Below are 25,336 nucleotides of genomic sequence, written 5' to 3'. Positions count from 1 at the left end.
GGAGCACAGGAAACGCTGCGAAGCTCACGCTTCGATCTGCCAGGAAACACTGGCATCCAGAGGACAACAGGGTCGTTACCAGCTATTCCCATCGAAGCTTTAAGTGGCTGGAGGTCCAGGGACTTGAATATGGCCAGGCTCCTTTCACAGAACACACAACAGTAATATACATTTCACTGAAAAGTTTTTATTGGCCTTTTGGATAGAAACGGGAATTTATTTGCCAGGAAGGATGATCCCATCATACTGAAAGAGAAGAAATTTTATTTTTTCACAACAGGAGGCAACAGCAAAGATGGCATCAATGGCTAACATTTGAGAACTCACATCTGATACATAAATTCAGCTCTGAACCCCACATCCCTTCTGAACTAAGCAGGAAACTGGCCAGTTTTAACAACTGCTACACTGTGCTAAACTGCACCACACCTTGAGGAAAGGGGGCTCCTATTAAAGACCTATTCCTCCCCTTCCAGATATCTATATATGTGGGGGTGGGGAGAAACCCTGATTTTGGGTGTCCGAACCGCCAACCCTGGAAGCCCACATTTGCCAAGGTGCCCAAATACTCTATCTTTAAAGAAACTACCCACCAAATGGTGCTAGATTTTGCACCCCCAAATCCCAACTCCATTCACCAACACCACATTCCACCAGTTCACCTGAGATAAATCAGCTTTACCTTCTGCTGGAACCAGCGCATGGCCTCCTCTTTGCTGATTCTGTGTTTGGCCCCAATGCAGCCTGTCCTGCGCTTCTTGTCTGCGATGCTGAAACCTGGCCTACCCAGCACCTGTCCCAGGAATAACCAACAGTCACCTAGCCAGCTCACAGTCAAGAGTAGACGGACAAGACTCACACATTGGAGATTGATCATCAAGAGTCACCTGGTGGCCCAATGATTTCCGGAACAAGAGACCCATGATCTCAGGGTCTAATAAACCAGTTACCAGCATCCTGGACAACATACAACACTAGAGGTCTGCTTTGGAGGCTGGAACTTGCAGTACCCCCCACTTCCCTGCCCAACTTCCGACAGGAGCTGAGGAGTCTCCATCACTGCTCCCCAGTCTCCAAAGCACATTATAAAAGTAACATTTAAAAAGGGGGGGGGGGAGCTTACTGTAATATGTGCATTACAGAAAACTTAAGATTCTGAGAAGCACAAAGAAATAGTTATTCTTCTCTTCTGCTTCAGCTCAAAAGTGCTTCTTAAAGGCTTGCTGTTCTCAAACCCTATGTGAGGGTGCTGCCATGACTCGGTTCCACACTAGCCAGGACTTCCGGTTTTTGCTGCATGGCTTTACAATTGGGCAAACATGATGCAGTAACACAAATGGTCATTTCTACATTGAAATCCCTATCCTGACTGAGCAGACAGACACCTCACCCAACTCACATCTACGTCCTCTGGATGGAACACACGCTACCCCCAAGGTCTAAGGGAAGGAGCTGGGAAAGGAGCAGCCTCCGTACAGCCAATCCACACACCACATACAGCACCAAACTCTCCAATTTTCAATTCAGTGGGTGGAAAAGTTCTTCCTTCCACTTATTAGCCACACTAGTGCTTGCTAGATCCCAGACATAAGCTTCGTGATAGCAGGATCTTGCTTATCTACTCAGTGCTGCATCCTGCCACCTGCCACAAATGAGGCATATCTTCCCAAGGGGCAGAACACAAAGGCAGACAACACTCCAGGCTTCGATCCAACATCAAGGCAGCACGCACAAAATAAAGGAGTAGCAGATCCCACTCTCCTCACAGATCAGGAGTAGAGAAGACTAAATATTCGTACCACATAGAAGTCCAGGCCGTAGATCCCAATGCTTGGGTCATACTTGATACCCAGATCGATGTGCTCCTGGATCCCAAAGCCAAAGTTTCCAGTATCAGAGAAGTTATTTTTTCTTAACTCATACTCTCGAACCTAAGGAGAAAAATGCAGCAATCACACTCATTGTCATCTCAAATAAACCCACATTACTAGCTTAGACCTCAACACTCAGGACCCCAGAGATGCAATTCAGTATAATGGATCCTAAGCAGAATCTCATCATTTCCCCAAGACACCAAATCACATCCCAACGATGGATGTCATAGAACTTTCCAAACATCTAAAAGCCATGGAAAAATCCAGAGAAATCATGAAAAACAGTTTAAATCTTGCTGAGTGCAGGAAACACCCTTTAGAGATTAAAAAAATAATAAAATAAAAATTAAAAAGCCAAGGCACCAAAGACAGTACATGAAGTATAACCACCACCACCATAACTATCTACTTGTTAAGTCGACACTCTATTATTATCCCAGAATGAGATCAGCCTCACCTTTAGACCTTTCTCCAGGATTTCTTCTGCCTTGGCCCCACGGACTGTGCAGTGGACAGCAATCTTTTCATTTCTCCTGATACCAAAGGATCTAACCGTGTATCTAGCTGCAGGCAGGGGGAAACAAGGAGTCAGGTATCGCACTCCGACTGCACTCACCTCTTCCCCGGAACATCATCTCCATAACTCCCAAGAAACATTAAATATCTACCCACATCCCAAGTGATGGCATTCCAACCAGTATCACCCACATCTTGTTTCTTCCATAACACAGAAAACATATTTTTCAACTCCCAAGTCCTCAGTCATACTTAGACAATTAAGAGCTCAAAGGAAACGCTTGGGTGCCTGTCAGTCAAGCTCTTTCTACCTTTGGCTCAGGTCATGATCCCAGGGTCCTGGGACAGAGTTCTGCTTTGGGCTCCCTGCTCGGCGGGGAGCCTGCTTCTCCCTCTCCCTGCACTCTCCCTGCTTGTGCTCTGTCAAATAAATAAATAAAATCTTAAAAAATAAAAAAATGCTTGAAGTCATAATGTCTAAGTCTCAGGATGGGCCAAGTTCACAGCCAGAACAGGCCTCTGGAAAGAAACAGGATGACTGTGTTCTAAAGAAAATAAAACATTAATGAAAACACCTAAGATTCTCTAAAGCGTTATTCTAAGGTTGTCCTCATATTACAGATGAAGTTCTGGGAGGTTAACTTGTCCCAAATCACAGTTGGTAATAAAAGACAGGATCTGAACCCAAGAACTTGCCGTATTCCACTACCATAAAGCAATGGAACTTCAAAAAACAAAAAAAGCAACAAAACAACGCTAATGTCTACACTGAATTTGTATATGGCAGGCACTTCAAAGAATCCGTTTGATCCTTCACAATCTTATTACGTGTTATCATCCCCTCTAGATAAATAAGGAAGCTAAGACCCAGAAAGGCCAAAGTCAGACCAGCAAATGATGGAGCCAGGATCTGCACGCAGCCCGTCCAGGTACACAGCTCTGTCCTTAATGGAGCTTATAAATTCCAAATGTATATCAAGCCAAATACTATTTACGACATTCCCAACATTTCTAACTTTTCCAACTTTCCCTGGAAGAATCTCTACTTGGGACTAGTCCTCCCTTAATTTCTACTAACTTAAAAACCTGGTATTCCAACAACAAACCCCACCCTGATGCTTTTAAGGGACACCAACTGTCACTTTCAAAATGGGCACTAAAGCGGCTGGACGCCAGGTCAATCAGAAAACATGCAGGCATACCGAGTCTCCGGTCCTCTCCCCCAGCTGTCACCACTCACCTTTGGAGAACACGGGGGTCTGGCCTGTGAGCTGCTCCAGCACCTTGGCTGCCCGGGTCAGTCTGTCTCCACTCTCCCCCACGCAGATGTTGAGGCAGAGCTTGCGGATGCGAAGTTCCCGCATGGGGTTCTCCTTTTCACCTTGATCCTGCTGCAACAAGGGAAGCGGGGCAGTCAACACACAACCCGACCCCGGACGGCCGCGCGCCCAGCGTCTGTATACACAGCATACCTACTTCCAAAGCCCTAAGAGTTTAGAAAGTATCACGGTGTCCGTGTGGGAGGCACCACGGCAGAAGACAGCTCGGGACTGGCTTCCCTCCTCCACCCACAGAACGGGCTAACAAAAACTTAGGATAGGTATCGGGAGTTAAAGCTACAGGGAGAAGAGGAACCCCAAGGAGCTCAGCGTGTAGGGTGTCGGAGCGCGTCCGCACTATCCGGCCGACCCGGGCGCAAACGGAGTTTAAACGCCGGGGAAACAGGAAACACGTGGTTGTGCGACCTCCCCCATTCCATCCCGAAGCAGCCCGCCGGCCGCGGCAGGAGGCTAGCGCCTTCCCCAACCTGAGGCAACAGGCTGAGGCTCCCTAGCACCCAGCAAGTCTCAAGTTCCCGGGACCGTTAACAGGTCTGCACACCGTGCGCCAGCCACTTCGTTCGCTCCCCTGGCCCGTCCTGCAGCCGACGGGCCGAGCTTCTGAGCCCTCCCGGCGGCTGCCCTGAGCCCGCTCCTAAGAGGGAGGGAGGGGAAACCACAGGGTTCAGCTCCGCGCCCTCGGCCCGCACGGCTCTGCCAGTTTCGGCACGGCCAGCCCTACGGGCTCCCTTCTTCTCAGGCCGCGGACGAGGCAGCTCCCGCGGCCTCGGTCCGCCGCGGATGAAGGCGGATGAAGGGAAGCAAACCCAGGCCTCAGCTACTCACCGCCATGGTGGAGAACAGGAAGAGAAAGTGAAGCTTCCGGCCCAGGGCCTTATGGGTCGGGAGGCGGGCTCTTTCCCCCGGATACCCGGAGAGCTGCGGCGGAGGAAGAGGGGCGGGAGCGGCGCGGCGTACTGTAGGACTCGGTCTGGTGGCAGCCGCCCACGACCGCGAGCCACCCTCGCGGACCACCGGGACCCCGGCTTTCCAAAAATTCTCTTTTAAAGCTCCCTGAGCCGGCTTTTCCTTGAACTTCGGTCTCGTGGGCGCCCTTCCTTCCCACAGTCTCCGAACCTTGTGGTTCTTGGAGTGATGAGACTTCCAGGACTACGTGAAGTCAGTTGTGCAAACTGTAATGCATATAATTTATTCGGTAACATTGTAAATAAATGGAATTTATACAGTGAGAACAGGGTTGGCTTAAGAGGCCTGAGCTGTGGAGACAGTTTGCTCTTGTCTTGGCTACACGACCCAGAGCAGATTACTAATTAGACCTCGTTCAGCCTCGGTTTTTCTCGGCTTTAATATGGGTACCTATATTATAGAAGATTGTGGTGAAAATTGTGTAGAGTACAAAGTTAAGCTCGCAAGAAGGGTTACTTTTTTTTTTTTTTAAGTTTCTATTTATTTGACAGAGAAATCCCAAGTAGGCAGAGAGGCAGGCAGAGAGAGAAGGAGGCAGACTCCCTGCTGAGCAGAGCCAGCAGGATCTGGCTGGATCCCAGGACCCTGAGATCATGACCTGAGCCGAAGACAGAGGCTTTAACCCACTGAGCCACCCAGGCGCCCACAAGAAGGGTTACTCTAAATATAAACTCACTGTATTCAAGCAACCCTTTACCTCCACCCCGCCAAAAAGTGTTAGATATGGTTTATAATCAACAGTCATCCTGCACGCACAAAAATGGCTTGCAGATTAGTTTCTGTCAGGCTCCAGTGGCAAACAATAATAGGGCTTTCTGGTTTATGCTAATCCTCAGCAGCAGGACCCTCATCCCGGGGAGAACTTGGTATTGAATCTGCCAGTTTCTCTAACAAGAATAAATGGGCAAAGGGCTTTGGTGGAAAAGGAGGCAAGCCTCTCGCTTCTGCCATAATTCCCTTCTCCCACTGCTACAGGGGAGGTAAAAGCCCCTCAGGCTCTTCTGGTTTCATCCAGTAGGGATGCAAGGAACTTCTGGAAAGCTGGGCTGGTGGAGGAGAGCAAAGAGATATCCACCTTCTCCCAACCTGCACCTTCGAGCTTCCTCCATCAGGCAGCCAGTCACTAGCCAGGGTTGAGATCTCAGGCCTCAAACAAACCTCTGGGAGGAACAGAGCCAAGGGAGGGGCTGCCCCAAAACTTGGAAGAAAGAGACAAGACTGCTGAATACAACACACGATCCTGGATTTTCTTTTGCTATAAAGCATGTTTTTGGAATAATTGACAAAGTCTGAATCAAGTCTGCAGATTTCAGAGGTGTACCCATGTTAATTTAGTATCTTCATTCTGATTACTTGACCTTGGTTATATCAGAGAATATTGTTGGATTTACAGTGTTTGTTGTAAATGGCCATCGTGTCTTCAGCTTACTTTCAAATCAGGGAAAAAGTGGTAAATAAGATTCGGGGAATCTGGGTGAAATGGCCTCTTGCAACTTTGTGACTCAAATTGTTAAACTGAAGTTATGAGGGAAATATATACCTAGGAAATATAAAACAGCTCATCCTATAAATCTCAGGCTCATTCCCTTCCTCTCAACTTTTCTGCAACGGAAATTTCCTGTAATAATGCTCACTTGCCTCTAGTGTCCACACCATGTGAATGAGAGTAGCTGATTACCATGCCCAGCTGGTGCCAGTTCACTCAAACTTCAGCATCCCTGTGGAGGAAGATACTGTTGTTTTCCTGTTTTAAAGATAAGCATAGCACACAAAAGGATCAGTAACTTTTATAGATACTATTTAAATTAGGCAGTTTAACACCAGAGTCTTGGTGTTCATCTAGGAACTGATGAACTTGGCCTGGGCCAAAAGCTGCCCTAGACTTTCCCCTTTACACCTGTTCCTTCCTGTGACCCTAGCTCTCTGGTTCTTGCACCAGTCAGGCACCAGAAGGAAGATGAGGGGTAGCATTAGACTGAGTACCCCACCTTCTTCCTCCTTGCTTACAACATCAAGGTGAGCAGAGGCAGAGGCAAAAAGTCTTGCTGTGCTTTATTCCCATGCCTCAAACTCATTAGCAAAAAGAAAAGTGCATTAGCAAGGCAGATTTAAGACCATTCAGGCAAGAGAAGAGTAAGTCTAAAGCTTCTCCTTGAGCTGTTCTTTTCCAGCTGTGGCTCACTGCTCACTTCCTGGCCGCTTTCATGGCAGATTTGGTGACTTTACCACCAGTCACTGCTTTTTTCTCCACAGCCTTGATGACCCCAACAGCCACTGTTTGCCTCATGTCATGCACAGGGAAGCGACCTAGGACACAGGGCATGAAAAAACAGGTGGAGAATACTACCAGCACATGAGCTATAGGACACTGGCACAGGAGGTCAAGTGAGTGATACTCTGAATTACACATAGGAGTGCATTAACTTCAGCAACTCGTAGATCTCATTATATCTATTTTACACTTGGGGAAACTGGGGCAAAGAAGTAGAAGGTCACTTTGCTGTGATGGTTGAAAACCCAGAAAGTCTCACACCAGTACTTGCATTTTTAGCCACTGGACTGTCCTACTTCCATATGTAAAGGTCACAGGGAAAACTGCTTTTAGTGCACCCACCACATGCTAATACTAATACTCCCAGCCTCCAAGCTGCTAGCACCTTCTCTGTAACCATCACAACCACCCATATGATGGATCTCATATGCATTCAACTGTGAACCTGGCAATTGCTTCTCCTAGAGGTTCCTGAATGCTCCTCTGATTTCAGGTTATGGAGGGCAAGGCTTTGGCATCTGGCTTCAACCTCATAGTATTTTTGGCAGAAGTAGAAAGAACTAAACCAGCTTTGCAAGATTCATGTGGCAACTTCTGTGGCCCGCCTCTAAAATTAGCCTTTTGAAATTCACCCCCTTCCCCATTAACTGGGAGGCCCTGATGGCAAGGACTTGTTTGTTTACAAATATCTTCTAGCACAGAGCAGGCACTAGGTAAAATTGCCTACTCTCTATATATTTGAATTCAGAACATTCTAAGTTAATTGTTCAAACCTAGCCACGCATAATATACTTGAAACAGACTCCTAGGCTGCAGCCTTGACCAGCTGAATCTCTCAGGGTCTGAGCCTCTGGGTTTAATAGGGTCCATCAGTGGTTCTGATTATCCCCCAGGTTTGAAAACCACTACACTGAATAAGAAGGAAAAAGAAAAATCCTTCCTAATTTCTGCTTTATTAACTTCCTCTAAATCAGGGTTTCTCAAACTGATGTGCATCCCAGTTACCTGGGGATCTTGTGAAGCTGAAGATTTGAATTCAGCAGGTCTGGATGGTGCCTGAGGTTCTCCACTTCTAACCCCCTCCCAGGGGATGCCCGTGCTGCTGGTCCACCCACCACACTTTGAGTAACAAGTCTCTAAAGTGGCCCTGCCTTGCTGTGTCACCCTAGGCAAGCCACTTTCCTTTTTTTTTTTTTTTTCTTTATTTTTTTCCCCCTTCTAATGTGGAACTCTGGTCCTTCTGACCAGGTTCTGCAACCTGGCTTGGGAGTGACACGTTGGTTCCCTGGCTCCAGGAGGAGGAAGAGGCCGCTCCTAGGATCCAAGTGCTGTCCAAGGTGCTTATCAAGGGGCGGGTACTCTGAGAAGCTTTCCACACACATGGGCTTTCCTGGAATCACCTGAATGATGGCCAAGTCCCCAGACTTCAGGGCTTTGGGATTGTCTTCCAGCTTCTTGCCCGAGCACCGGTCAGTTTTCTCCCTTAGGTCTGCAAATGTGAGCCATGTGGCAGTCCAGAACTGGTGAGCAGCCAGCTGCCATGCTCTCAGGGTGGTTGAGAGTGATCATCTGGAACCCACGGTGGGATGGGAGCCGGAAGGGTATCAGCCCAGCATCCTCCAGGCAAAGTAGTCCTAACCAGCTAAGAGGTCAGGCACCTGGAACACTATGTATGTATGTATGTATGTATGTATGTATCTATCTATCTATCTATCTATGAGAAAGTGAAAAAGTGCACCAGCAGAAGAGGCAGGCAGAGAGAGAAGCAGGCTTCCTGCTGATATGGGACTCTAGACCCCAGGACCCTGGTATCATGACCTGAGCTGAAGGCAGATGCTCAACTGACTGAGCCACCCAGGTGTCCCATCTTGGACACACTTTAAATTACAGTGAGCATTTGAACATTTGTAGAGTATACCAAGTTCTGTGCTAAGCGTGTCTCATGCATTCTAATTTAATTGGCTTAGCACAGGGCATGGATAATTTACCCATGATGAAATAGCAGGAAGTGGCAGAGCTGGGGATGAGTGATACTGAAACCCACACACATACATGTTATTTATGTACTACTTTTCCCGGCCATTTAGAAAAATGCATTACAGTAGCAACTAACTAACTTGTTAGGTGACCTGTTGGCCCGAGGTCAGCTGTTTTACCTATCATCACCTCGTGTAATGCTCCCAAAGTCACTGCGAGATAGTGCCAGCCTCCACCTTCAGAAGCAAGAATGTGCCAGGCGTTGCATTCAGAACAGCCTCCACATTCTAACTCTGGGCCAAAGAAACACCTGAGAGCTCTAACATACAGATTCCCAGTTTCCACCCATGTCTACCAAATCACTCCCTGGAACCACTGGGGAAAATGTTAGGAATCTGCATTTTTGAGTTGCATCCCAGGTGATTCTAATCCACCTGATTTGAAATTAACTACTTTAAGTCTTTAAGACCATACTGTGGAAATAAACAAGAAATTGAACTGCATTGTTTTGTTTAAGGGCAAAGTGACAAAGAAGTTATAGTCAGGATTCTAACCTGAACAGTCTGACTCTACCTACACTGCCGGTCAGTGCTCACTTCCTGAATGACCCAGTGAATCATTCTGCTCATAGGACAGTGTGACTATCTCAGGTGACACCCCTTAAATGGGCCTCCTCACCTGGGAGATGAGCCTCATTACTTCCAAGGGTGGGTCATTCTTACTGTCTCACACAACGTAGCCCTGCCCGATGTCCTTCACTGACACATTCCTCACATTGAAGCCCACATTATCTCCATACAGGACCTCAGCCAGGGCCTCGTGGTGCATCTTTACACACTTGACCTCTGTGGTGATATTGCAGAGGGCAAAGGTCACCACCATGCCTGGCTTGAGGAAGCCTGTTTCCACCCACACCATGGGCAAGGTGCTGATGCCTGAGGGTTGGGGGGACAAAGCAACCAGAGCTGTCAGCAGCCAGACTTCAGTGAGCTCCCAACCCCAAGCACCCCCATATAACATATACTCACCCCCAATCTTGTATACATCCTACAGAGGCAGCCACAGGGGCTTATCTGTAGGCTGGGCAGGGGCCATGATGGAGTCCAGTGTTTCTAGCAGTGTCATGCCCACCATGTTTCCTTCCTTCCTGATGATCTTCCAGCCTTTAAACCAGGACATCTGAAAAAGCCACCAAATGTGCAGCTTGCTTAGCTTGAGGGAACCTGTTCCAGGTGCCAACGTGTATTAAACATGGGACCTCAAGCAATTTTTAATACATTCTGAGCTTCAGCTTCCTCATCTATGAAACAGATATCACCACTTACCTTGCAGGCTCAAGTAAAGGCACAAAAGACCACACACAATCCACCAAGCACAATGTTCGACATGTACTATACACCCACTAAATGGTGGCCGTTACTCTAAATCTTACAGGTTTTGCTCCTCACTGGAGCCAATATTTTTAGGAAGCAGAGATTCCTTGAATCTGATTAGCCCTTGGGTCTCATTTCATCTGCTCGTTATACAGGAGAAGCAGAGAAAACATGCAGTACAGTTAAGTAAGACTCAGGAATGAGAATACAAACAAGACTCAAATACTCTAACATTTATACCTTCTAAAGACTAGTTATTCCCCAACATCTTAGGCAAGGGCAGCATTATTGAGCATAAGTCCTTCTAGAAGGATGACCTTAAGGATGACAGTGCATTGTATACAGGCCTTTTAAGTAGATACCATATTTGTTTCTCTAAAAACCTTGGCCAAAGCTCACCAGAGATATCATCTTTGCCTTCAGATATGGATTAACTGGGATTCCAGTTGACACCTTTCTATGGGCCAACTTCCCGCTCAAACATCAGCCTCATTGATGAAGATAAGCTCTTCTGTTAGTTTGAGGAACTTAACAACTAACTTGGCTCTATGCCAACTCAGAGGCCTAACTAAGTCTATGAGGTCAGCATTATCCCCATCTTAAAAATGGGAAAACTGAGGTCTCTGATGTCACAGGTATTTCTTGGAAGTGGAGGCTAAACCCTAAATCTACTATGCAGTCTACTGACTGCATATTTTGTTCTTTTAGCATCTAGAACATACTAGATATGGCACATGGGTGGCTCAGTCGGTTTGAGTATCTGCCTTCAGTTCAGTCATGACCCTGGGATCAAGCTCCACATCAGGCTTCCTGTTCTAGGGGGGAGCTTACTTCTCCTTCTCCCTCTGCCTCTCCCCGTGCCTAAGCACGTACAGTCTCTCTGTCAGATGAATAAATAAAATCCTTTAGAACATACTAGATGCCTAATAAATACCCAAAGGTACAAAGAATGAAATCCCCTATTTCACTAGCTGAACTATGTGGTAATACTTAGGAAATGAGGAAATGGGCATCAGAGCTTCAGGTTTCAGTTCTACTGTTGCTTAGAAGAGCCCCCCACCGCCCCCTTCACCACCCAATATAGAGGAACAGATCATACCATGCCTCCCTCACCCTTACCTTTTTCTTAGCACTTGTCATCATCCACTGCATTACCACCATCCCCAGAAGACCTTTAGTGTCCCAGCACCGTGTCATCTTGTTTGCGACCACACCTTCAGCACCAAGGACAGTGTCCAGTATGCAAATACCACCGTACCACCCAAAGAAACACACTGCCCAGTGATAACTCTAATCTCTCCTAAGGACAATTGGGCAGTATGTGTCAGAAGACTTGAAGATAATGCCTACCCTTTGTTTCACTAGAAACTTATTCTAATTAAGTTGAGGACACATGCAAGGATTTATTTATGAAGATGCTTATGGCAGTTTTTAATGAAACTAGAAACAATATTCTTAGAAGCTGGTGACCTTGGGCTATTAGTTAACTACATTGTGTCCAAGTTCTCTTATTTTACATGGGAATAAAATGCCTTCTTTACAGGGTTATGTGCATGTAAAGTGTTTAGTCTGGTGTGTGGCACATAGTAATCTCTCAATACCATTTTCCCGGGACGCCTGGGTGGCTCAGTTGGTTGGACGACTGCCTTCGGCTCAGGTCATGATCCCGGAGTCCCGGGATCGAGTCCCGCATCAGGCTCCCAACTCCACGGGGAGTCTGCTTCTCCCTCTGACCTTCTCCTCGCTCATGCTCTCTCTCACTGTCTCTCTCTCAAGTAAATAAATAAAATACTTTAAAAAAAATACCATTTTCCCTTAATAAAGGGTATGACCACACAGTCTAATGCACCTCTGTGATCTACAACATAAAACACCCACTAAGTACTCAACACGTTTAAATGGAAAAGGAAATTTTAAAAAATAAGGAGTTTTATAGAAAATTACATACAGTTTTAGTCCAGCTGTGGATATCTAGAAAGAACTGCATGAAAACTAGGTTATCTATAAGCCATGAAGTTTATGCTTCATATCTGCATGAAAGGGTCATTGTAAAAATGTTAGACATTACTTTTATCTTCAGAAAAAGATTATGCTATGTAAACGTGGAAGAAAAAGCTAAGAACCCTCAAGACAGTTGTGGAAAAGGTAGGCTTTAGGCAGTAAAGTAGGAAGGGATAGCAGCTAGTATTTGAGCACTAACTGTATGCATGATCTGATCTCATTTAATTCTCACAGTCCCATGAAGTGAGTCCATTAGGAATTAATATTAAGAATATTAATTCCTTATTGTGGGCAAGGGAGAAAGCTGGGGTTTGACCCCAGGTCTGATGCCGGAGATAGACTTCCTTTGTAGGGAGACACTCATTTAATAATTTTAAACCCTGCTAGACTCTGGGATCCATGAGCACAGTGACTCTATATTAGACACACTTATATTTCCCTGACAGTTCCCAACTTGCCTAGAGAAGTAGATGCTGTGAGCATGGACTAGAATTCCATACTTTGCCAGGACTGCTCAACAGAACTTTCTGCAATGATGGAAATATTTTGTAACTTCACTGTCCGATATGGCAGCCATATGTGGTTGTGCTGCCCTTGAAATATAGCTAATACAACTAAGGAACTGAAATGATTTTATGCTACTTAAATTATTAAAGTTAATATCTGGGTGGCTCAGTTAATTGTCTGCCTTCAGCTCAGGTCATAATTCCAAGGTCCTGGGATCAAGCCCTGCATCAGTCTCCCTGCTCAGTGGGGAGTCTGCTTCTCCCTCTCCTCCAACCCTCCCCTCCCCCACTTGTGTTCTCTCACTCACTCTCAAATAAATAAATAAAATCTTAAAAAAAAACAAAACTTAATAACCCCATGTAACTAAATGCTACATTGCACAATGCAGCTCTATGCTTACTAGTTGTGTAGTCTTGAGTAACCTCTATTCATCTGTAAAATGGGGATAATTCACAGTGATTGGCCCATTAGCATGCTATAAATTCTCAAAGACATTCAAAGATTTGGGAAGGTTGCATTTGATTAATCCCATCCCAGTCAGTTCTCACCTTGGTGCTGGGTTCTATCATGTTGTCCCCATACCAGCCTGAGATGGGCACAAAGGTGACAGCTTCTGAGTTGTAACCGAACTTCTTGATATAGGCGTTCCCCTCCTTGTTGATCTCCTTAAAGCGTGCGCTACTATAAGGAGGCTCCATGATGTCCATCTTATTGACTGCCACAATGAGCTGCTTCACACTCAGCTTGTAAGCCAGGAGTACATGCTCATGGGTCTGCCCATTCTTGGAAATGTCAGACTCAAATCCACCTACACTGCTTGCCATAATCAGCACAGCGCAGTCTGCCTGGCCCAAGTGACAGAGGGGAGAAGGCCCAACTCAGACTTGGCCAGGGACACCCGCTGCCCACTCCCGAAGCAGAGCCAAGACGTCTCTGGTGGGACACCCACTGCCCACCCCCAAAGCAGAGCCAAGATGACACTGCCCATCCCTGAAGCACAGCCAAGACAACTCAGAGCCAAGATGACAGAGGTGCCTGTGATCATGTTCTTGATGGAGTCACAGTGACCTTGGGCATTGATGATGGTGATGTAGAATTTTCTGGCCTCAAACTTCCACGGGAGATGTCAATGGTGTTGCCATGTCCCCACTCTGCCTTCAGCTTGTCCAGCACCCAGGCATACTTGAAAGAGCCTTTCCCACCTGGGCCTGGAATAAGAGGGAAAGGCCTAGGGTCACCCCTAGATCCAAAGCTGCCCCATCAACCAAGAAGGAAGTTCCAAAATGAGTTGAGAGTCAAAGGGATGGGAACAGGGCAGTGTACGGAGAGACCTTTGAATTTTTCAAACAATAGAATTTATTACTTGTATAATTTTCTCTTTCAGAGCTGGTTTGAGAGTCACAGCGACCCAGGGCCAAATGATAAAGTGCCTAGGCAGGCATGCGGACCTGGCACAAGGTCAGCAAGCCCTCACATCAGTAATCGCAAACACGTAAGTAATGCTGACCCTGAACTTGGAGCTGTTTTAAGCACTTAACGTGGGTTAGCTCATTTAATCTCACAACAACTTAGTGAAGTATTACCCTTATCTTGCAGATGAAGAAACAGAGAAATTAACTGACTCACCCAAGATCATAGGATTAATAAACAACGGCGGCGTCAGGATTTGAACCGCAAAGCATCAGACTCAAGTTCAAAATCTTAACCCCTACCCTATGTTAGTTAAGTGGTATCTATGACTGATAATTAACCATGGCAGCCTGGGGAATTTGAGCTGCTTTCAACCCTGGTAAAAAGCTACCAGAAGCTGGTAGCATATTCAAGTTAACATGCTGGTCTCGGGTATACTCTACCACTTGCCAGCTCCAGGGTCCTGAGCATCTGTTCATTTTGGCTCTAATTAGAGGGAAGAGTGGAGAAAAGGAAAGACTGGAGACCAGGTGGCTTCCTTAAGAAAACTAATTAGTTTGAAAGATAGAAATAGAACCCACATGTCCTAACTTATGCTACTGTAGGAACTTCTATTTTATGAAGTCCATTAGATAAGCAGCTATCAAAGAGTGGTCAGGGACGCCAAAACCTTTTAGGGTTTGCATGGTCAAAGCTGTTTTAATAATGCTAAGACATTATTTGCCTTTTCCCTCTCTCATTTTCTCATCTTTGTGCAGTGGTGTTTTCTAGAGGCTAAATGACAAGTGAAATCACAACAGGTTGATTGCAGAAACAGATGAGAATCCAGCTGTCTTCTATTAAGCCAGACATTAAAGATATCAGCAAAAACGTCACCCTCCCAAGATTCTTTGTTTTGAAAAACAGTTATTTTTCATACATAAAAAAGTGTCACATTTACATTAATATAAGAAGTTTATTACTACTATTTTTAAACGAATGAAGCATTTTTAAACCTCAGTTTCAATTTTGAATATCATAAATATATAGATCTAATTTACATAAACAAACTCATTGGGGTGCCTTTAAGAATGCAGAGGGTTCCTGAGACCCGAAAGTTTGAGAACCACATCAATTCATTTGTTTTTCCATAGCAAATGGCTAGGCTTCTACCATATTGGCTAGGGACCAGTCTCTTTCTCACGGTTCTAACGATTTCCTTGGCAGCCCCTGCCACATAAGCGCCCCCACAACAATTCTGACTGTATCCGAGGAAGCCAGTTGATGGCACTGATTTATGACCTGTTGCTTTTTCTCCTCTGTCCTATTTCTATCTCTGCAGCAGCTGGTTCTACAGACTACTCCGGTCTTGTCTGATGGTTCACCAACTCTAAGATCTCTCACTCCCCTCCCTGGCTCTCCCTCCTCCTTCCCCTGCATGGGCTCTTGCTCTGCCCATCCCAGGGCTCTGTCCCTCATTCTTTCCAGCTCACTCCCATGGTTTAGTCTCTAGCCTGGGTTTCCGTCTTGAGCTCCAGACTTCAATATTCAGCTGCCCTCCTGGATGTGAGCACAGAAAGCCCCGTGGACACCTCAGATTTCCCACGTCTAGAGCAGACCTGTTCGGACTCCAGATCAGCTCTGCCGCTGGTAGTCACTGACTTTCCAATTGCCAAAGCTGGAAACTTGGAAGCCACCCTCAACTCTTCTTCTTCCCTTACCCCCTCCTCTACAGCTAACTCCTAAGTTCTATGGATTCCCCACCTCCACATCCTTGGGTTCCACCCATTACTCTCCATGCCCATTGCTGCTGCCTGAGCCCAGGCCACCGTCCTCACTCCTGTGGTCGATGGCAACAACCTCCTGACCTGCTTCCCAGCCCCTAGCATTGGGCCCTTTAGCCTGTTCTCCCCATGCTGCAGCAGTGTGCTCTTCCTAAAAAGATCTTGCCTGATTCCCATCACTCCCATGCCTAAAACCCTTTAGTTGCTGCAGGGAAAGTGACCAGGCTCTTTGGCAGGACATTCAAGGCCCACGTCTCCTGTCCTACCAGGCAATGACTCTATCTCAGATGCTCTACACCTGCTGTTCCAATCGCCTTGTGGTCACAGACACCTACCCCATTTCCCCAAGGCTCAGAAGAGATCCCTTCCTTTGGGAGTCCTTCAAGGCTTCTCTAAACATGTTCATTGTCCATGACCTGGGCTCCTACAACATCCATGCTGTTACAGAGCTTACTGTGTGATGGAAGGGTGCGTGGCCAGGAGTTTCTGGGGGCAAGGCTTGCCTTTAACACTGTATCCATGGGGGCTACCCTAAGGTCCATGGTAGATGCATGGAAAATAAATCCTTTCCCTGCTTCTAAATGGCAGCTTTAGCTCCTGAGATATGGCATGGCATCTGTGTCACACTGGGATTTAAATCTTGGCACCATCCTCAGGTAAGTTACTTAACCCTTCTGAGCCTCATTTGTCTCACCTAGAAGATGGCAACCACAGCACCTGCCTGGCATGATTGAGAGGGAAAGTGCCTACCAGCCCAGTAGGTGCTCAGCGGAGGTGAGCGTTCACCACCCCCACCAGGAGGAGTCCCTCCTAGGGAATCCAAGGCTAGGAAGGAGGGGTGGGGAGGCGCAGGCAGAGCAGCCTCACCTCTGAAGTCTCCTTCTCAAACCTGTCGACGGTCCTCTTGTCAATGCCATCACATTTGTAGATGAGATGCCCTGTCGTGGTGGACTTGCTCGAATCCACGTGGTTGATGACCATAATGTTGATGTGGGTCTTCTCTTTGCCCATGCTGGGAGTTGCTCAGAGAGAGGACAGGCATTCTTGGGGCATGAATTGCCCACTATCACTTCTCTTCCTTGGGACTGGGTCAGCCCAAACAGCAGAGGGTGAGGCAAGAGAAGAAAACAGGTGGCCAGGAGGGCGGAGAGGGGGGTCTCTTCAACACCTCACACCTGCGGATGCTCTGGTCCCTCCGACAGCCCCAAGGAGAATGTGCCTACCTCCAGAGCCAGGAGAAGCCCCTCCGTACCTCCTCCCACCTAGAACAGACCAACACAGCACTGCGCCCCACCCCCTTTTACAGACAAGTTCTCCAGCCCGCCCCTTAGGTCCCTTGTTCCTGTTGGCCTGCTGGCCCTGGGATGCATGGGAAGAACCCAGCACCCATCTCACAGGGGGTGGACTCTCCCCCTCCAGCCTGGGATGAGGGTGAGCCTGCTGCCCACTGAAATGAGGCTCCTTTGGGCTTTCAGATGCTGATTGATACCCCACCACCACCCCTAGTACCAGGCTGGGCATTAGGAAGTGGCCCTAGGAAGGGTGGCCCTAAGTGACCATTAGGAAGGGTCAAAGACGGGCCTGGGGTGGGAGGTGGTCCCCAGACTTGCTGTCCCTGGGTATTCAGGCCTGTGTGTGTTTGTGGGAGGGAGGCGTCTAGGAAAGGGTGGGGAGAGACGGAGCAAGGGGGTCAGAGCTCTAGCCTTTCACATCGGTGCCTCTTGGTCCTGCCTGGGCATCACAGACCGCATGGATTTATCCCTGTCTCCAGCCGCCTGCATACGGCCTGACCCATGGCAAACCCTGAGTTTGGTGAATGATGCAGAATGACTGCTACCGCCTTCAGGGCCCAACTCCTGTACTACTGTCACCTTTATGCGACCGCTAATTCCACCTGAGCGATGAGGGCGTTGAGGGTCTGGAGCAGGTCTGCTGGGGAGAAAGTAGCAGGACTCAAGTTGTCTGACCCCAGAGTCTCCACCAGAGCCCAGCGCTGCCTCTCAGTGAACTCATGCCTGAAGGAAAGCTGTAAGTCCGACCCTACTCATCTCCGTGGTCCCAGCCTCCAGCCCTGGCTTGCTAAATGAATGTTTAGGGTAGGACCTGGGAAGAAGATGAACAGGGACTGGGGGGCGGGGAAGTCTCCCACAGGGAAGGGCTGGCCCCAGAACTGAGGACAAGCTACTGGACTGAGGCCAGTACCATCCTGGCAGCCTCCAGAGGTTCTGGAACCCTGTGCCTGGAGACCCGTTTGGTGAAAGGGAAGGTGGCAGAAAGAGCGGGCTTCTGAGAAGGCTGACCCAATCGGATCAGAGTCCTGGCCACGCCACTCCCATTCATTCAGTGGTTCTTTAGCCCCTCCGGGTGTGGGTGTCCACCAGCTTCTTGTTGTGGTGGTGATTCAAGGAGATAAGCCCCTCACTGGTAAATCTTGATGATACTGATAAAGGCTCCTTCCAAGAACTTATGACACAGTGGAAACACACGGGGGCGCTCTAACCACAAACTACAGGGTAACGTGCTCTTAGAACCTGGGCAACAGTTAGGTGGGACATGGGGGCAGCTATTAGCTGGGGGCTATTACATGGGGACTATTAGCACAGCACTGAGCTGATCCCACTGCCCCACCCCTGGCCCTCCCTCTTCCGACACAGGTGGTGGCAGAGAAATGATCTGTGAGTGGTGGGATCCTGAAGCTAATTTCACCTTCATCTAAGCTTTGTTTGTCACTCATTATTTGGCATCTGGGTGTGTTGATACTTCCTTAGCTGTAAGTCCCACAAGTTATAAGAGGTAAAGTGAGGCCCTTGGGATCGTTGTGTTTATCACCATCCCTGGTCGTTCAGCTTCTGATTCTGAGTATCTGTGGAGCGTTGGGAAGGAAACTGGTTTCAGGATCCAAAGACCTGGCGATACAGCTCTGCCTGTTCATGGCTCGTTCCCCTGGCTTCTGCCTCCTCTTCATTCTCACCAGGCCAGCCTCTTCTTGCAGGATGGAAGGAGGGAGCTCCCTCCCCACACCAGCAGGTTTGCAGCAGCAGCCCCCTCCCCAGTGTGTATAGTCCAGGAGGTTCCCAATGCATGGAGGGGTGCTCGGGAGCTCAGTCTGAGCAACAACCAGAATCTAGAGACCCCACAGAGTCACCAGCATTCTAGAGGCAGGGGAATAAGAAAGGGATGAATGGGGGCAGAAGGGAGAATGCTAATGGATCCTGAGCCATGTAAAGAAACAGCCCAGAGGAAGGCTTTGGAGACAGAGACCCCTCAGTGTGAATCTTGGCCTCAACCCTTACCCTTAACAGGTGGGCAATTTGGAGCAAGCTGGTTGCCCTCCCTGAGCCACATGTAAAATGGAGATAACAATCCCTGCTCACATGTACTGAGTATGTATCGCGTGCCAGGTACTGTGCTGAGCCCTCTGCATGCAGTTTTCCATTTGACCCTAGAAAACACTCTCTCATGTAGATAGTCATATTAGTAACAGACAAGGAAATGAAGGCTAAGTTGTTTATTCGGGAACACACAGGTCATAAAGGGCGGAGGCATGATTGGCCCAGGCATTCTGAGAACACTCAAAATTATTATTTCACAAGGTTGTTGGGAGATTAGATGGTATAATTTACAGCTGTTAATTATTTTCACCAGTTTGACAGGCAAAAAGGAGAGAGCTTAAGGCAATTTTGTTTTAGATTTCCATAATTACTAAATACTTTTACAAAGTAATAGTTTTCTCCATGTATCTTCTCGCATGAATTCTCTGTTGTTATCTTTTGATTCTTCAACTAGTGGGGATTTGAAGTCTACTCCTTTCCCGAGAGATCAGAAGACTTCAGGTTGTAGAACTATCCTGTCCAATACAGGAGTCACTACCCACATGTGGTGGTTTAAATATAGATTAATTAAAATTAAATAAAACTTAAAATTCAGTTCCTCAACTTCAATGTCCACAAGTGACAAGCTCAAGAGCGGCCATTTTGAACAGCATGGACATGAAACATTTCCATTATTACAGAAATTTCTACCAGACAGCACTGCTCTTGGAGAAATCAAGTCTGGTCTTCTGAAACCTAGAGATGGGGCCATAGTGCCAGGAGCTCTGGTTCCAGCTCAGTCACTGATTGGCTGGACTACCTCAGACAAATACATACCTCTGGGCCTTGTTCCTTCTCTATAAAATGTGGACAAAGGTTAAACAAGGTAATGCATGAAGGTCTTTTAAGGTCTGACCTTCTGGGGGCAATTCTGGGAGCTCTGGATTCAATTTCTGGTCACCTCTCTCCTAATCCCTCTCAAAGCCTAAGCTTCTGAGCTGGCTCTGCTATAAAGAGGAACTTTGGTGAACTCATTGGCCCTCTGGCAGTTACTTACTATGTATTTAAGGGACAGCATCTGATTGGATGTGGCCAAATCTGGGCCAATCAAAATCTTTCTAACCAGATCCTGGTTTGAGGATCTAGGGTCAGTTAGTGGGTCTCTACCTGCGGTAGAGACTATAACAGAGAGAAGCATTTGGTGATGGCTATACTGGGGGAGAAAGCCAGTCTAGAGCAAGACAGGGAGACAAGGAGAGGGAAACACATCAGACCTTCGGGGAGAAACAGGGAGAAAAATCCCCATTTCAGCAGCTCTTGGAATCTTTGAGACGCCACTGAGTCTTTGTAAGAAATTCTCCCCACTTCCTTCTTTTGTGTGTGTGTTTTTTTTAAATTCTATTTATTTGACAGAGAGAGAGAGCACTAGCAGAGGGAGTAGCAGAGGGAGAGGGAAAAGAGGGAAAATCAGGCTCCCTGATCAGTGAGGAGCCTGGTGTGGGGCGATCCCAGGACGCTGGGATCATGACCTGAGCTGAAGGTAGACACTTAATGACTGAGCCACCCAAGAGGAGGGTGCCCCTCCTTCTTTTCTGTTAACCTCTAGTTAATTTCTTTTTTTTTTTTTCAAGATTTTATTAATTGACAGAGAGAGACACACACAGTGAGAGAAGAAACACAAGCAGGGAGAGAGGGAGAGGGAGAAGCAGGCCCTCTGCCAAGCAGGGATCCCAGTGCGGGCCCAACCCCAGGACCATGGGATCAGGACCCGAGCTGAAAGCAGTCGCCCAAACAACTGAGCCACCCAGGTGCCTGAGCTCTAGTTAATTTCTATCGCTTGTCATCAAAAGCTTCAAACCCATGTGGGTTAAGGCAAAAGGGCTTGGTTTATTGCTGTTCTGAAAAGTTGAGTGAGTTTTCAGCTGAAAGAAAGAGAAAGCTAGACAAGGACACCCCTCACACATAGACACCAATAACAAACTGAAAGGAAATCCATCATCAGTTATTAGTGTGATGGATGCTTCTTGAGCACCTATACCGTAGCCAATGCCTTACAGAGATTACTTTATCTAATCTTCACAAAAACACTTGAGAGGTAATGCTTTCCCCATTTCAGAGGGAGCTGAGGCACAGAGAGGTTAGGGGACTCATGCAAGGACACACAGCTGGTGAGTGGCAGAGACATGGTGCATCAGGGTTTGTAAGATGACAATAAGTGGGGTCTTCTCTGCAGAAGCACAGCTTGTGAGTGAGGAGGTTTCCTGGGTGGGGACCTACTTGGCCCAGAGAGTAAAGCAAGCCAGAAAGATCACATGAGGTATGATTCAGTTTTTCTGGCTACAAAGAACACAGCAACCTTTCTACAGCTCGAAGCGGGAAAGGGTAGATTGGAGAGGAAAATCCTCTACAGTAAAAAGCCCTTGTAATCTCAGCATCTTCTGTTCTCTGTCTTAAGATTTCTCTTATGAAAAGCCTTTCCAGAATGAGTAAAAATCATTCCTCTCTTAACTCCGTGGAAAGCATTAAAGGGAATAGGAGAGGGAAAAACAGTCCCCAGACCTGTTCTGGAATCCAAATGTTTCCTTTGTATTTCCATCACCTTCATATTCAAAGGTCTGTTATAAAACAGGGAAAAGAGGCCCTACCAAAGCACAAATAGGCACATAGCCAATAAACCAAGAAAGAACATTCAGCATTTTGAGGAATGAAAGAAAAGCACATTGAAGCAGCGTACCATTTTTTACCTTTCAGGTTTTTGAGCAAAAACTACAAAAAAAAGTTGGAGGGGCGCCTGGGTGGCTCAGTGGGTTAAAGCCTCTGCCTTCGGCCCGGGTCATGATCCCAGGGTCCTGGGACCGAGCCCTGCATCGGGCTCTCTGCTCTGCAGGGAGCCTGCTTCCTCCTCTCTCTCACTCTCTCTGCCTACTTGTGATCTCTGTCTGTCAAATAAATTAAAAAAAAAAAAAAGTTAGAGAAGACATGGAAAAATGGCCACTTTCATACTTCGTTGCTGTGAGTTTCAGTCAACATATACTTTCTACAGGGCATTTTGAAAATCTGAATCTGAAACCTTAGAATATGCATTCTTTTTATTGAATTCAATTCTAGGTATTTACCAAAAGGTGTTACAATTATGGGGGTATTCTTTCTAGAATTATTTATGACAATGAAGGGTCTCTGTGGTGGGCTGATACTACAGGGATGCTGGGGACACTTGCAGGGTTTAGGGCGGCTGTTACATATCAACTGAAGGAGAAATATTTCCACAGTTTATCAGTTGTACACCATCCCGTCTATCCCTGCTTTATTTTGTTTTTAAAGATTTTTATTTATTTATTTGACAGAGAGAGACACAGCGAGAGAGGGAACACAAGCAGGGGCAGTAGCAGAGGGAGAAGCACGTTCTCCACCAAGCAGGGAGCCTGATGCGGGGCTCCATACCAGGACCCTGGGATCATGACCTGAGCCAAAGGCAGACACTTAACGACTGAGCCACCCAGGTGCCCCTGTAATGCTGATTTTAAAAAAAATTTTTTTAAATAGTCTCTTTGCCTGCTGTGGGGCTTGAGTTACAACCCTAAGGCAAGAGTCACAGGCTCAAGGGTTGATGGGGGGGGGTGGGGGGCTGGAGGGGCGGTAACTGGGTGACTGGCACTAAGTAGGGCATGTACGGTAATGAACACTGGCTGTTATATATTCCTGATGAGTCACTGAACTCTACCTCTGAAACTAATAATGTTAAGTCAAGTAAATTTTACATTTAAGTAAAATATATTTAAAAAAAAGAGAGAGAGAGATGCGGGCTCTACTGACTGAGCCAGTCAGGTGCCCCTAAAACAATTTTTTTTAAAGATTTGATATTGGGGCGCCTGGGTGGCTCAGTGGGTTGGGCCACTGCCTTCGGCTTGGGTCATGATCTCAGCAGGGTCCTGGGATGGAGCCCTGCATCGGACTCTCTGCTCAGCAGGGAGCCTGCTTCCCCTTCTCTCTCTGCCTGCCTCTCTGCCTACTTGTGATCTCTCTCTCTCTGTAAAATAAATAAATAAAAATCTTAAAAAAAAAGATTTGATATATTTATTTGAGAGAGAGAGGGAGAAAGAGCACAAGCGAGAGGAGGAGCTGAGGGAGAGCGACAGGCAGACTCCATGCTGGGCTCAGAGCCCTACTCAGGGCTCCATCTCAGAACCCTGAGACTGTGACCTGAGCTGAAATCAAGAGTTAGACACTTGGGGCGCCTGGGTGGCTCAGTGGGTTAATGCCTCTGCCTTCGGCTCAGGTCATGATCTCAGGGTCCTGAGATCGAGCCCCGCATCGGGCTCTCTGCTCAGCAGGGAGCCTGCTTCTGCCCCCCCCTGCCTGCCTCTCTGCTTCCTTGTGATTTGTCTGTCAAATAAATAAATAAAATCTTAAAAAAAAAAAAAAAGAGTTAGACACTCAAATGACACCCTCCCAGGCACCCCTCTAACTTTTTTTTTAAAGATTTTATTTATTTATTTGACAGAGAGAGATCACAAGTAGGCAGAGAGGCAGGCAGAGAGAGAGAGAGGGAAGCGGGCTCCCTGCTGAGCAGAGAGCCCGATGTGGGACTCGATCCCAGGACCCCGAGATCATGACCTGAGCCGAAGGCAGCGGCTTAACCCACCGAGCCACCCAGGCACCCCTAATTTTTTTTTTTTTAAAGGTGGTTTCTGCTTCTTCATAAAGTTGGAGCTGGGATCTAGGATTTTGTTTCTAACTCTTCTGGTCGAGCACAGGTCCTGGGGCAAGATTATGTCATTACTCTGATGGGAAATGGAATGTATGTGTGTTCTCAGGGTTTTAGCATGTCTTAGTTCTCATTTTCAGTATGGTAAATACTGAAAGAAATAACACACATAAACAAAAGATCTGTAGGGGCTTCAATAATGCTCAACAGTGTACAGGAGTCTCAGGAAGTCTGAGAATGGCTCATCCATACAGGTGGATATCAGGGTCATTTTCAAGGTTAAAAAAAAAAAAAAAAAGTGGGGCATGTGGATTGCCCAGGATCGCCGACTAATGAAGACCGAAGCCTGGATGCAAATACAGGCTTGTCTGATCGGAGTCCTTTCTTTCTCCTGACTTACCAGGAAGACCCTCTTTCAGTATAGTGTGATGTCTGTGTCTGTGTCTCTCCTGGCAGGGACCCACACACCTTCTCTGCAGCATCCAGCACCCCACCCCGGGCCCCGCCCTTCCTGGGCGAGCAGTGGTTGTTTGTTGAGTGAGTAAATGAATGACCCAGTCCAAAAAGACACGGTTGAAATTCTCCCTGGGAAGAGAGAGAGTGCAAAGTTAACCAAACTCCTGGCACCCTTGGCCCTGCTCCTTTGCCTCTGTTCTTTGGCCTCAAGTTTTCTGGAAGGGCTGTCAGGGATAAGAAGTTGTGGGAACAGCAGTTGCTGGGGAATACCGTCCCTGTCCTCAAGGAGCTCCTGAACAACAGGTAAGAGAAGCCCAAATGTGCAATGACCTGAGTAACAAGTGCAACAGACAAGAGAGGGAGCCTGGAGGGGCTGTGAGGGCAGGGAAGAGGGGTCCTACCTTGATTGTGCAGGCATGGGGAATGTCAGGGAGGTTTCATTTCCAAGCTGGACTGGAGTTGGCCAGTTGAAGACGTGGAGAGGACAGTCCCCAGGCAGGAGAAGAACGTGTGGAAGAGCCAAGGGAGAGAGAGCTTGGGGAGCACCAGAGACAGGAAAGATGTTCTGGCAATACCCAGAGAGGTAGGTCCCAACCACACAGGGCCACAATGACCAGGGACAGAGCTCAGGGAGTGGGGAACCATATTGGTCTGCTCAGGCTGCTATAACAAAATACCACCAGTTCCATAGCTTAAAGAACAGAAATTAATTTTCTTAGAGTTCTGGAGGCCAAAAGCCCAAGGTCAAGGTGGCAACAGATTCAGTTTCTGGTGATGGTTTCTTCCTGGCCCGTAGATGGTCACCTTTGTCCTGGGTCCTCACATGGTGTTGTGTCCTCTGTGCCTGCGCTGGGCAGAGGGCGGG

At 47.3% G+C, this 25,336-nt stretch overlaps 1 protein-coding gene and 1 pseudogene across 4 annotated transcripts; both read right to left on the bottom strand.

Moving 5' to 3' along the window:
- Positions 1-171: 171 nt before the first annotated feature.
- On the bottom strand, positions 172-4,639 carry RPL11 (ribosomal protein L11). Of its 4 annotated transcripts, none has more exons than XM_059137040.1 (7): positions 4,556-4,576; positions 4,272-4,364; positions 3,631-3,781; positions 2,332-2,438; positions 1,800-1,931; positions 683-793; positions 172-246 (listed from the first exon to the last, which is right to left on the bottom strand). In XM_059137040.1, exons 1-7 carry the CDS (start codon positions 4,559-4,561, stop codon positions 217-219), a joined length of 630 nt encoding a protein of 209 aa, XP_058993023.1. In that variant the 5' UTR covers positions 4,562-4,576; the 3' UTR covers positions 172-216. The 4 variants fall into 4 exon arrangements, with proteins under 4 accessions (XP_058993023.1, XP_058993020.1, XP_058993021.1 ...); XM_059137037.1 differs by having other exon boundaries at positions 3,631-3,778; positions 4,556-4,565; XM_059137038.1 differs by lacking the exon at positions 4,272-4,364 and having other exon boundaries at positions 4,556-4,639.
- Positions 4,640-6,881: 2,242 nt separating this feature from the next.
- On the bottom strand, positions 6,882-17,010 carry LOC131809936 (elongation factor 1-alpha-like; annotated as a pseudogene).
- Positions 17,011-25,336: the final 8,326 nt, after the last annotated feature.

This window comes from Mustela lutreola, chromosome 10 (genome assembly GCF_030435805.1).
Source record: "Mustela lutreola isolate mMusLut2 chromosome 10, mMusLut2.pri, whole genome shotgun sequence".
Taxonomy (NCBI): Eukaryota; Metazoa; Chordata; class Mammalia; order Carnivora; family Mustelidae; genus Mustela; species Mustela lutreola.
The sequence above is the reverse complement of the archived record's forward strand: the minus strand, read 5'-3'. Positions and strand labels throughout refer to the sequence as shown.

Bases quoted from the DNA above. Each gene is read 5' to 3' on its own strand.
- RPL11 (XM_059137040.1), bottom strand. The intron at 1,932-2,331 runs GTGAGGCTGATC...TTTTCTCCTTAG, and splicing joins TCCTGGAGAAAGGTCTAAAG to GTTCGAGAGTATGAGTTAAG. The intron at 794-1,799 runs GTACGAATATTT...TTCCTGGGACAG, and splicing joins ACGGCCTGGACTTCTATGTG to GTGCTGGGTAGGCCAGGTTT.